We start from the raw sequence: 13903 nt of genomic DNA, 5'->3' as shown, positions 1-13903 counted from the left end.
TATTAAAAAAAAACTGATGAGAGTCAAACTTATACATGGTAAAATATATTAATGAATAGAAACTGATGGGAAAAAAATTCTTTCACACTAAATGCAATGCGGTACCTTGGATTGGATAGTGGAACAGGAGAAGGATGTTAGTGGAAAAACTGGTGAAATCTGAATAAAATCTGTAGTTTAGTTAATAGTAATATATCAATGTGAATTTCTTGGTTTTTAGAAATATTACTATGCTTATATAAAATCTTAACATTAGGGGAAACTTGTGCATATGGTAGTGTTATGGGATCTACTGTCTTAGCTTTGCCACTTTTTTATAAATCTAAAGTTATTCCAAAATAAGCAAAATTAAAAAACCAGCATCATACATGGTTATGAAATAATCAACAGCTAGAATTAAATGTCCAAACACCTCAGACCATATTCCTTCTTGTCTCTGAAAGCTGGATGTACGAGAACGAGACAAAACATACTGGTATGCTAGAAACTCCTTGTGGGCAGAGATTGTTTCTCACTCTCTTTCTACTCTAAAATGTCTAGAGTATAGACATTTACTTGTTTATACTTGTTCAATTGTTCTCAGTTACCTAGAATCAAATGAACAAATATCTTATGAAGCCACTTATTAGTACAGCTTGTGTTGTATTAATCAAAATGACAGCTTTTTCTTGAGGCTTGCTCAAAGAGAAGCCACATTATATATTCCAAAAGAATATACATAAGAGCACCATATATTTCTGTAAAAAGTATCCAACAAAAATTTACTATTTTAGCAGTTCAGAAGACAAAAATGTTGCTAATAATTTTGAGACATTTTAAATCTTGAGGATTTATTGTCTAGAAGATAACACATCTAACCCTTCTGTTTGAAGACTAGTCACATTAAAAATGATGTACTAATTTTTTAAAAGATCTCAAAACATTTATTGGTTCTTATGAAAATTGAGAGTAGTTGAGATTTGTTTTGGTTATGAGCTAACATTTAAAAATACTGTTTCAGGGCTTCCCTGGTGGCACAGTGGTTGAGAGTCCGCCTGCCGATGCAGGGGACACGTGTTCGTGCCCTGGTCTGGGAAGATCCCACATGCCGCGGAGTGGCTGGGCCCGTGAGCCATGGCCGCTGAGCCTGTGCGTCCGGAGCCTGTGCTCCGCAACGGGAGAGGCCACAACAGTGAGAGGTCCACGTACCGCAAAAATAAATAAACAAAAATACTCTTTCAATGCAAGTACATTTAGATTTATATTTGAATCTCAGCTAAAATCAATTTCTAGTTGTCAGAGAATAAGTTAAGAATCTTTAGGCAGAAAGTGACAGCTCAGTCCCTGGATCATAAACCAAGCTGTGATGAGGGGATACGGATACACGAGAGAATGGAGAGCTAATAATAATCCTATACAACTCAATTTTCTTCTTGGCCTTATGAAAGATCAGCATTTTCAACTGCTGAGAAAGGTAGCTCAACATTGACTGACATATTCCAAAATTTGTTTATTATTTAGGGTGCTGCATGGCAAGACACTCAGACAAAATAGTCCTGAAATTCTATGAAGTATAGTCTCTTCAACATTAAATCACATAATCTTGAATCCTTCTCTGGTACTGTCCGCAGACCAAGACAGAAAAGATTAATGAAAAGACCACTGAACACAGACCCAGAGAGCAATGATATGACCTTGCGCAAGTCACTAAGACTCCCTGGGCTTCAGCTGCTTGTCTGTGTACTTAAGGAATTGCATTAGAGGACTTCTAAAGTCCCTGCTGGCTCTAAAATTGATTACTCATTCAAATATATTCTACTGCTCCAAATAAGATAAAAATTTGCCCCCTTTATTAAAAAAAGTAAAGCAGCTCTATCAATAAACATTTTCACAAATTTCTAGTTATTTTTTTGTTTATGACTACGTTGTTGTTTACTTGCTTTTTCAACACTCAAGAGAATGGGTAAATTTAAATAAAAATGATCACTAATTCTACTTCAAAAAATGATTACCCATCCAACATTCAGGATACAGATGACAAATATTTCTAGGGCACAGTTTACAAAATTGATTCATATCATCCACAAGCTTTAAACTCAATTGAAGACTTTTGAGAAAATCCATAAAGTTTATGGCTACCAGCTGTCTTGATTTCCATGGCATAGAATAAGTATCCAAGTTCAGATGGAGTGTTAAAGTTCTTTGAAAGCATCACACTGAATCTCTTCTCTCTTCCTGCACTGGCCAAATCTCCTGGTTGCTGGGTTCATGGTCTTGTCTCTTCATGTTGAGAAGGGAGATCTCTCCTCACGTTTGTTTCAAGTTTAGCTTATTCTTTTTTTTTTTTTTTAAGTTTAGCTTATTCTTAACCATACACCCAAAAGAACATTAACGTGTATTGTCATATGGAAGGGAAATTTGATTACTTTTACTGTTAGAGCATCTTATGCCCTCTTTTTTTTTTCTTTTGCTTTGTCTTCCTTAGTTTACTAATTTTCATTTCTACTGAGTCCCCCAAAGGTCTTACAACTTATTCAATTTGCCAAATTTGGCTTCTCTTTATTTTATGGCTTTATTATGAAAATGACCTATTAATAAAAATTCTTTTTGATTTTTTTAGAATATTCCTTCTTGGAGGGTCAGCAAAATAATGAAAATTTAACCTATGCCAAATCACTAAGATGTATAACCAAAGGAATAGAGGGCTGATCCTAGGTTCCTGTAATCTATCGTGGGAACTTTCACAGTGATTTCCAGCTGCTTTTTCTGGTGCCTGTCTGTTCTTTGATTACAACATCCTCCATAACCTCTTTAAAATACTGCCTTTGAATTATCTCCAGTATCTTTCGTGGGGCACATAAAATCGATCATAAGCTGATCTCAGTAACTTTCTAGGAATGTTTCATAGTCATTTCCCGGACAACCTTATATTCTAGTAACTCCTTGATGGGGGAACTTTCATATCCCTTATTCCAGTTTCACTATCACTTAATTCAGGGCTTTTCCAGTCTTTTGGTTTTAATGTTATCTCTTTTATCATGAGCAACGGACACGGATGTATAAGTATCTTCAGTATTTACAAATACTGAAGATACTACATGCAGCTCAAATTGAGCTCCAAGATTACATGAGAGAAACTTGAGGATTCTAAAATGAATCCCTCTTGCAAAAGTGCTAAGAATAGACTCCCCGAGTTGCTAGTAAAATACCTATTTTTTTGCTGTGTGTTTATTGTAAAATTCTAAATTTAAAAATATCCAGAGCTATATTAATCACAAATTATGCATAGTGCTGCACTAATTAAGAGTTTGGAACAAACTACAGCACTGTATCAAGCAGCTGCTGAATACCTTCATAAGTAATACCTGTCTTATTACAGCAGATGACGATTTTCTAGCAGTGATTCCCAAACTTGAACAGCATCAGAATCACATGGAGGGCCTGTGAAAAAACAGGTTGCTGAGCCCTGGTCCCAGGATTTGTAATGTAGTAGTAGGTCTTGGTTGGAAGCTCAGAAATTTGCATTTCTAATAACTACTGTTTACAAATTTAAAAGAATTTCAATATATTAGTTTTTAAAAATATATTTAACTATATATGACTCTGTAGTTTAATATATATAGTTTTATATATAAACTGTAAATACATAAACACACATATATATGTGTGTGTATATATATGTTAAACTGCATCATTAACAGAATGAATAAAAATAACTTGTAACCCAGACTATTCAGAAAATTGAGTACACTATCCCCCTTGATGTTTTCCTTCTTATGTCCCATGTAAAGGGGATAAATGACTTTAGCAACTCCCAAGAAAGCTGAGATATTACATTTTGGTAGTTTTTCTTCATATAACACTTCTTGAATAAAGTGAGCATCACAAGCAGAAAAAACAAACAAACAAACAAACAAAACTGATGGTAATCAATGAGCTATGAAGTTTATAGAAATACTTCAAGTGGTTTGTATTGTAAATATTATAACCTTTAAATGTTCTCAGGTCCAATGTCTGTCATTTGGGACATGGGACTTATTTAAAAAGTGTTTTATGCCATATTTTTTTTACAGGCCAAATTTAATTTCTTTTTCAAAAGGCTTTCAAAAGAAATTAACCATCAGAGAATAATAAACCTAAAGGTCAAAACAACTAATTCATGAAATTTAAAAAAAATAATTAAGGAGTAAAGTAAATAAGCAAAACTTTTGGGAAATTATTATTTTTAAAAATTCTTGACATAGTGGAATGACAGAATGGAAACTCGTCTCTATTGGAGTACATATATTTATATCCTATATTCAAATGAAAACCTGGAAGCTTGAAAACATAGTGCTTATTCTAAGTATGCTCTTTAAAATATTAAGGGAATTGGACATTTCTTGGCAATATAGAAATAGATATTCAGTCTGTCATATACTATTTTGCACATGTAGCAATAAATTTAATGTAAAATAAGTATGAAAGTCATTATTTTTTTAAGTTTAATATCTATATTTTGGTTACTTTTATTTTAATAATCATTCATTTTTGATCAGAAACTACATTCACTTGAAGTTGCACAAAGTTAAAAGTTTTGGTGTCAAAAAGTTATTATTTTTTAAAAATGCTATTAATATGAGAAATCACTAGAAGCAAAACTTTGTTTTTGATTTGAATGTTTTAAAAAGCTACTTTAAAAAACAAATATGAAATGATCTTAATAAATTTATGAAATATTTAAACATTCAAATTAGAGATGAAAATTATTTAAATATGTCTTAGCTTTTTATATAACTTTATAGTCACTGTATGTTAAGTAAGAATCATGTAGTACAAATTTGTGAGCAAAGCTGAAATAAATAAACCTATCCAAATATGTTTCAGATCTCCTCTACTTTAAATTCCACAAAGCTATACATCAAAGTAAAAGAAGTAAAGTACATTGCATGTCATATTAAAAAAATTCTAATCTAAAACCCCCAAAATATAAACAAATAATATTTTGATGCAGAGAGGAAGATTCACATAGAAATATACAACATTAACAATGGAAAATATTTTCTATTCTTTAAGCACTAATAAAAGTTCTGTTAAAACAAATACAAGATAACATTTTAATTTTTATAAATTAAATGTTGCCAGAATAAATTCTATCTTTGCTGATTTCTACCACTTATCCACATGCCCCCTTCTTTTATAGTGTATTTTGTTTCAAGGAAAGGTTAAAAAAACCTATGAAACTTTGTCATGTTTTTCTAATTGATCAGACAACCTTCCTTGAAAGGTTAGCACAATAGGTAAAAGTGACACATTTAAAATATATAGCATTGTTCATTCTAGGCAAAAAAATGTCAATGACCAAGAATCACATATCACATATGTGAATAATTTGATTTTCCTGGATGGACTATTCAGCATATGAAGCAAAATTTGGACTGTGATTCATAAAGGCAAAGTCCCCAGTGGTTATTGTTGACACCCAGTTGTCAAAATATTCTTCCTGCATTTCAGACACCATTCACAAAGTGAAAGCTAGAAATCCAGCAGATAAGACTTTTAGAATCCAGACTTCACAAATAGCAATAATTCCAATATCGAAGGCACATTATAGTATACTGGAAACTTGTTTTAGAGAGTATTTTTATTATTTCTGTTACTCTCTATGATTCATTCAATTCTAAACATTTCTAGTTTTAGTTAAATGGAATTTACTTGCAGGATCCTAGCTTTTTACTCTTAGAGAACAACCTATATAATTTTCAATATAGAACTGTCTTTAGCTAGTTTTCTTTTTCAGTTAACTTCCAATTCATAGGCTTGTAGTATTTTCTAAATACATTTAACTAAATAGCTCTGCTAGTACAAAAAATAACATATGTAATATAGACATAGACATATATCTACACTATTATATATGTATGTTTGTATATTATATATCTGTAATATATACTCATATATATACAATATATATACTATAGTATGTATATATTATAATTTTACTTAAGTTTACACCACTGAAAAGAGAGTGAAGTCATTACCAGACACCATTTAAAATAACAGACTAGAAATCATCAAATTTTCTCAACAAATGCAAAATTAGTATTAGTTTAGTTATCCTTCCTTGTTTTGGAAAGCTTTTATTATGCATTTATTCAGGTAATGTTAATTTATGGACAACTAATCTACAAACTTTAAACAAGGAGAATAAAAGGGAGAATTTCATGAAATGGGAATTGGTCTCAAAGAGCTTTCAGTTTCCAGGCTTAAATAAATATCAATGAAATCACTGCAGTAATGTATAATTACAAGCTGTAGAGGTACAACAAAGAACAAGGCAGATGAGCTTAATAGGTGTTCTGTCCTAGTCTGGGGGGTGCCAGAAGGGTAGCATATGAGAAATAGAAGGTCTCCCTGAAGAAAAATATTAGTATTCTGAGGAAATTCTAAAAAATTCTAAAAATTATTAAAAATTTAAAATAAATTAGACACCCAATTTACCTTATTTTGATTCTTTCAATTCAAAATGTAGTTCAAGATTATATGCGAACTTTTATCTGTGCAGATTCAATGAAATAACAATCATGTGTTGTCAAAGGCAATATTTTGGGCTCTTAATTGAGAAGAGGTGTTTGCTGGCACCTCAGGCAATACTATCAATTTTCTTTCCCCAAAATTCAACTCCTAGACATCAAGTTTTGACTGAGATTTAAGCAGACATATGAATGAATTTACCAAAAGGTTTTGTATTAGAATGGGAAAACCGTAAAATTTATCTAAGATTAAGAAATGATATTTGTATATCTCTTTTACATACATTAGTATATATATACTTATTCATAGATAGATATATAGCAACATCTCATTTGTTCAAGTGTCATTCACTATAAAGCGCTGTGACATAGAAATTACTGTTATCCCTTGTTTAAAAGTGAGGGTAAGTATTAATGAAGGTAATAGGCCTGTATTAGATCATACTGCAATAAATGACAGAGCCAGAATTCAAATGCAGATGTGCCAATTCTACACGATGTGCTTATTCTATTTTACTATTCTGCCTGTTTTCTTTGACTTCATACTAAAGCACAAAAAAGATAACTTGGGAAAATACAAATAACATTGTAGGACAGAATTATGCATTTCCATAGCCTCAATTTAGAAATTAAGGTATTTGATCAGGAGAGAAAACATTGGATTCTATCAGGAGGCCTTTAACTGGAAAGTATGAGAAATACAAAAAGAATGGATTTAACAGGGAACACGTATTTTTCCATGTAACTCAGTGGTTCTAAGATGTCAGGGTTCCAGGCTGATCTCTCTAATGCTCTCTGGGTTCCACCTTTCTGGCCATTAAGGGAGTGCAGGTGCTCCAGACTGGACATTGGACTATCACAGGGCAAACTCAGAGGCACAAAGCACCTGGCCTCTTCCCATCTCTTTTTATTGGAAGGAAACCTTTCCCATAAGTCATTGGAATTCTGTTCCAGTCTTACTGGCTTCACTTACTCTTGCCTAAACCAATCACTGGCAAAATGACTGTAATTATCATGATTTGCTCTCAGATAAATCAATATTCACCCTGCAAAGTGGCAAGAGGGGTCATTTTCCAGGAACACATGGGAGGGTGAAAACCTGAATAATTTCAGTGTTCTATCAGCAAGGAAAAGCCAGGGTACAGATACTCGATGAGCAACCAATGGGTCATCTATTTGCCAGGAGAGTGTTTTTTATTTAAGTACATTATCACTGTTAAGACACCAATAAATAGCTAAGGAAACCTTTAGGGAAAAAAATCTAAAAGAATTGAAAAGAGGGGGGTGGTATAAAATTTTTAAAAAATCTACAACTGTTGATTTTGAGACTTCTCATTTCAGACTATTCTTTCACTATACCCCCCCCCTCCAACCCTCTCTTCATTCTCTTCTCCTTACTTGAGTTTCTTTGAGTCCAGGTTCTAGATGCCTTTGTACTGCTTGACCATCATCTCAATACTATCCTAAGTGAAAACTGTGTAGCCTCCCTCCCTTTAATCCCTCCTCTGGGGTGATACATAGACTAAGACACTGTCAGTCAATCAATCAATTTAAGTACTAGTCATGTGTAAACCAAGGACTCTTTCTACATTGTAATCCAGCAACATATATGGGCTTTGATATATGTTGATTGTCCCCTAAATCAAAGAATATTCAAACTATTGAACTATTTACTAAAATTTCTGAAGATAATTAAGCCCAGAATTCAAAAATTATAATTCATAATTTACAAGGCCAGAGAAGGTTAATTGCTTGTCTAATTTATTAAAGTGAACAAACTTACTACCAGAAAATATCCATGTCAAATAAAACTCTTCTACTGAAAAGTGAACTGCTGTTCATGACCCCCTTGATAATTTCAGTTTACAAGTTTGAGTATTATTTTCATGAAATTCATTTAGAGAAAACCAAAGTTTCATTAAACTTCTTCACAGATACTTATTTGGGGAATTTGTCCCATGCCTAATAGTATAGTACCATACTTTTCTGCCAGGTTTCCTCTAAGATTTGAAGCACCATTTGAAAATAGAGATAGAAGTAATCCTCCCAAGAAAATCGCATAGGTTAATTGTAAGGTTTTATGAATGAATATATCTCTGGGGAAGAGGGTAAATAGAAATAGAAAAACATATACATGAAGGAATGGGTCACTCTTGACAATTTTCCACAAAATACATTAATTTTATATGGCTCATGTGATATAATCATTCCATGAAAGATTCATTTCAAATTTGGAATGAATTATTGGCTTATTTCTTAAAATTTATATTTCAAAAGATTTGGAATTTAGAGCTTCTAATGGGAGTATCGTTGGGACTTAGAGAAGTTGCTGGCAATCCCAGCTCCTCGTGGAGTGACCATAGCTCCTGCTGGAGAGCTTCATTATCCAAACCCTAAGCAAGGGTTTCTCAACCTGGATGCTGTCATTTTGGACCAGATCATTCTTTGCTGCCCTGTTTTTTGTACAAAGACTAGCAGGATGCCTGGTCTTCCACACCAGATGCCAGTAGTGCCCTGCCTTCCCAGTTGTGACAACCAGCATATCTCCATACAAATATCTCCATGGGGCAAAATCAGAATTGCCTCCTGCCTTATCTACCCCTCATCACATGGAGAACCACTGCCCTAAATCAAAAGTGCAGGATTTTCCATGTCGTTTGTGACAACATGGATGGAGCTTGAGTGCATTACACTAAGTGAAATAAGCCAGACAGAGAAAAACAAATATTGCATGGTATCACTCATATGTGGAATCTTAAAAAAAAAAAAAAATCCATAGAAACAGAGTAGAAAAGTGGTGAGGGTGGGGTATATAGGGAGAGGTTGGTAAAGGGGTACAAACTTTCAGCTATACAAATAAGGCCTGAGGATCTAATGTATAACATGGTGACTATAGCTGATAACACTATATCATAAAATTGAAATTTGCTAAGAAAGTAGGACTTAAATGTTCTCACCAAAAAAAAAAAAAAAAGAAAGAAAGAAAAGAAGAAGAGAGTGGGATATTTCGATAATTCAGTATGGTCTGACATTGTTATAATTTTTTCCTCCAAGGTTTATATTTTAGTTAACCTGCAAACAGATGCACTTTTACTTATTGGGGTTAATTAATTAAGACAATGACTAGTTCAAAGTTGTTTCCAGCTATCATTTCATTTTTTTATGGAAAAGCTTGCATCATAGATATCACTACTGATTTAACTATCTATTCCCTTTAAAACCAAAACAAACACAAAATTCCTCTATCCTTGTCAAATTGAAAATGACAATGATCAGGCAATAAAAATGATTAATTGAATCTAAAGGCACAAACAATCATACAAGCAAAGATGTTAAATCCCAAACTTAAATTGACTCAAGAATTGAGCTTTCACTCAAGAATATCATCAGTTTCTCAAAACGAAATGAATATTAATGTCACATTTTCTAAATTAGTGCTACTTATTTCCTCATGGACATTATGGTTAACATAATACAGGGGGAAGATTTAAAGGAAAAATGTACTACAAATCACCCCAAGACAATAATTCACATACTTGGTTTTTCTTTTATTTTAATCATTTGGAGCTTAAGGTATTATAAACATCATGATCTGTTGAGGAGATTTTTTTTTTTTTTCTCCCTGCTGGTTTTAATGATAAGCTTGGAGAACCTGACTAGCTGTTTCAGGCCATTTAATGCATCTGAAATAGTGAAGTAACAGCTGCAAGAAGACCAACCAGGAAAGCAATGAAGAGGAGGCCGGAGCGCCTGAGGTCAGCTTTCTGAGGCTAACGGAGAGACTGAAAACTGTTCATGAGAAAACCATAAGCGATTCCTAGGAGAAAGGAGGTAGGAAACTGGGCAAGAGATGAGAAAAGTCAAGAGGCCAGTTACCCTGAGGAGTGTTTCTTAAATTTAATGTGCTTAGGAATCACCTGGGACCATGTTAAGATGCAGATTCTGATTCATCTGGAGTGGGGCCTGACAGCCTGCATTTCTAAGAATCTCCCAGGTTTTGACTCTGCTGGTTGGTGCATGTGTACACTGTGTGTGGCAAGGTTCTAGAACATCCCTCCCCACCCAACATTTCTCTGGAAGTAAAAGTGAACTTTGTTCATGATAAAATCTATGAGATTAACAAGGTAAATGAATTCATTTCCCCAAATTCTCAACATGGAGAAATGTGTTTTCTTTATACCTTCTTTAAAGGAAAATAAGAGGTAGACTGCTGCTTTGATATACAAATTAACTTATTGTTTACTATATATATATATATATATATATATATATATATATATGTAAAGTATCAGTATGGTTTTTGCTTTTCATATCTCCTTAGGCAGCAAGTTTCTATGATATGTTATCTAATGGAGTAATGAAAGACTCAAATTTCTAAAATCAAAATCAAAGTTAGGTTTGAGTTTTGGATGATGAGTTTTAAATGAGTTTTCCAGCTCAATCCTGAGTTTCAACTCATTCGTTATGACTACCCAGGATGTGCTTTTACCCTAACCATTTGATTCCTTTTAAACCTATGGGAAAACCAAACCTTGGCTTACTTCATACTCTTCCCTTCTAAGCAACTAAACAAGGCCTGATAATGTGATAGGTTTTGGCATCATGTCAGTGTCAAGGTGCACCAGGAAGAGAAGCAGATACAAAGATGACAGATAGATGAAGTATCCCTGATGCAAAACATCCGTCGGGGAAGAAGAAGCTGGTAGTAAAAATTAGTATGTTTAGGCACAAAAATCTAAAGACTGAACACCAATACTAAGTCGATGTAATTATAACCTCTTTGAAAAGAGGCTGGCCTAGAAAAAAAAGGAATATACACATTTACTCCTATCACAAATATTCCTAAATAGCACTTTGCATTTTCCACAGGCTATCCTTGGAAACAAAACAGATATGTTTAGGCATTTTTTCTACAATTTTGTAGGAACAAAAAATTTCCAAATGTACGACCCTCTTTTTTCTGAAAAAAGAGAAGGAAAATTTTCTCACACAAAGGCTCATCATAAATATTCGGGTCCCAAAATGCTATACACCTCAGTAATCTGTGTCTGGCTTGACAAAAGATTAAAGGTATATACAGTGCTTAGAATTTAAAGGCAGTCATATTTTCCTAAATAAAATGTCCGGTTTTAAACTGATCTAGACAAGCTGAAGACACTTTAAGCAAAGAAATTAAGGCAACACAGGCTTATACTGTTCACAAATACCTACCCTATGTGGAACTGTCACCACAGTTGATTTTAAGGCTACAACTCTGGAGGCAACCATCTCCAAATACACACTTTCTACATTACTTAAAATTTAGAGTCTCTCCTCAACTCACCTATTTTGACCACATCACAAAAAAAATGTTAGGTGATCACGCTTAGATCATCTGCATGATGGTAGTAATAATTAAACTGTTTAGTTAGTTCATTCAAGCAATTGATAAATTCAGAAGGGGAAAAAATACTTCAAAACTCTCAATAGTTCCATTGGATACAAATACTAAGCTGTGTTAGTCCATGTACTGAATATACTGATAAGCACAACTTGTCATCAGAAGTACAGGAATTCCTGTTCCCAATAATTCCTCCTGCTCTCTAAGAGAGGCAATGGACAGAAGAATCATGTTCCTTTTAATAGTTTACCAAACTCACCCCATGTGATGGGTAGGAGATCCAGCCCAGCTCCCCCTGAATTGTTTTTGAGTCCAGTAGATCGACTAAAAGAAAACACAGATAACACAAAAACAGTTGAAAGGAATGAATTCTATTTACTTCTGTCAAGTTAATGTTGTCTGTTGCTGATATAATAATATCAACGTGTTCAAAAAACACGACTCTGTTCATTCTCATTATATGTGTATGATGAGTAGAAGAAGGGAATTACAAAGAAAAGCAACCACATGGAAAGTTAAGGGATCAAAAGTTTCTGTGACTTTTTAAACTGTTTATGTTTGTTTATGTATATATATTGTATATTTAATATATTGACAGAATAATTACAGGTTTAGAGAGGACACTATAAAAATACAAAATAGGAAACATTAAGGCTAACATGAAATCAAAATAACTGCAAAGACCATTAAATTTAATAAATTGACATGATTTCACTATAAATTAGTTAAGTATGCTTCCATAATGAATCGTATTTCTTTTTGTACATATTTTGATATGACATCTTCATATTGTCCCTGGCCAAAACCAAACATACTATAATAAATACTGTATAAATTGTGTACTTATGTAATGAACAAAATGCTTAGCTATCAATTTGAGGAGAAGCCAAAGCAAAAATATGTATTATAATAGCGTAGCGCTTTGTAAAGCTTTACTTCTTTAAAAAGGGTATTGTTACCCAAAGACTTTAATGATTTCACTCAGAATTTTGTGCTAGTTATTAAAAAGTCTGATGAATAATAAAATATAATAAGAATGTAGTTGCATTTTGAATATATTATTAAAAGAGAAAGGCAAATGATTTATTTTCAACCCAGAGAGTATTAATTTGAAATGGACTGGAAAGTAAAATATAAAAAGATACTTTAATTAATAACAAAGGGCTCATGTTGATTGTCAATCTGTTAAATAATGGAAACTATAGTTTTTCCACATCCTTCTTCTAAGTTAGAAAACAACCCCATGATTGATTAATGGAAGATGTAGAAGAAGTTTACATAAAATATGCAGGTACTATTAACATGAACCAGAGCAGGTGAATCAATAAGTATAATAACAGACAGTCATTTTGAAGGGTTCCATATATTCACAAATCAAAACATAATGTTAATACATGCAAAGCACAACATGACCATGTGTTGTCAATAAAGGGCTTCCTGATGCATGAAAAGCACCACCCTTTCTTTAATCATCCCAATTATTTTCTTACAAAGGAAACATTAATCATATAAATGTTAAGAAAAAGAATTATTTTGATTGATGTTAGAATTCTAAATTTTCAAGCACTGCTTTCTAAAAGAAGATATTTGGTTAGCTGGTTAGATGATAAATATACTAGATGAGTATAAGAAAAATTCCTAATCATTAAGATAAAAAGATAAAGTTCTCAGAGGAAAAAAAACACATAAACTTAACCTATTACACTGGAATTCCTTAATGATTAAACTTTTTTCCCCTCACAATAAATTAATCCCAGTGAGAAGTAATTATATTTAGATAAAAGAAGATAGTTGCTGCATGGATTACATAGTGTAATTTCCATAATGGAATTATTTCCCAGGATATCAGTTTGGAAATTAACAGTATGCTTAATTATATTGAAATTATCTCTAGAAAATGATTTTTAAAAAAACTTCTACCAATTAATGTCACGGATAACATTTCAGATTACATAATGTTAAAGAATTTTTGAAAATATGAGAATACATCCTCACCTTTAAAGTATGTTACCAACATTTATTCTGATAGACA

General features: G+C 32.8%; 1 protein-coding gene across 3 annotated transcripts in view; it reads right to left on the bottom strand.

The window, feature by feature from the left end:
• EPHA3 (EPH receptor A3) overlaps nucleotides 1-13903 on the bottom strand; it is a 365092-nt gene that overhangs the window by 334011 nt on the left and 17178 nt on the right. For all 3 annotated transcript variants that reach the window (XM_027102800.1, XM_027102802.1, XM_027102801.1), the window contains exon 2: nucleotides 12131-12195. In XM_027102800.1, coding sequence (XP_026958601.1) covers nucleotides 12131-12195 — 65 coding nt within the window. The remainder of the gene's footprint in view (nucleotides 1-12130; nucleotides 12196-13903) is intronic.

This window comes from Aethalodelphis obliquidens, unplaced genomic scaffold, assembly GCF_003676395.1.
Source record: "Aethalodelphis obliquidens isolate GAN/ISIS:26980383/991018 unplaced genomic scaffold, ASM367639v1 scaffold1, whole genome shotgun sequence".
Classification (NCBI taxonomy): domain Eukaryota; kingdom Metazoa; phylum Chordata; class Mammalia; order Artiodactyla; family Delphinidae; genus Aethalodelphis; species Aethalodelphis obliquidens.
The sequence above is the reverse complement of the archived record's forward strand: the minus strand, read 5'-3'. Positions and strand labels throughout refer to the sequence as shown.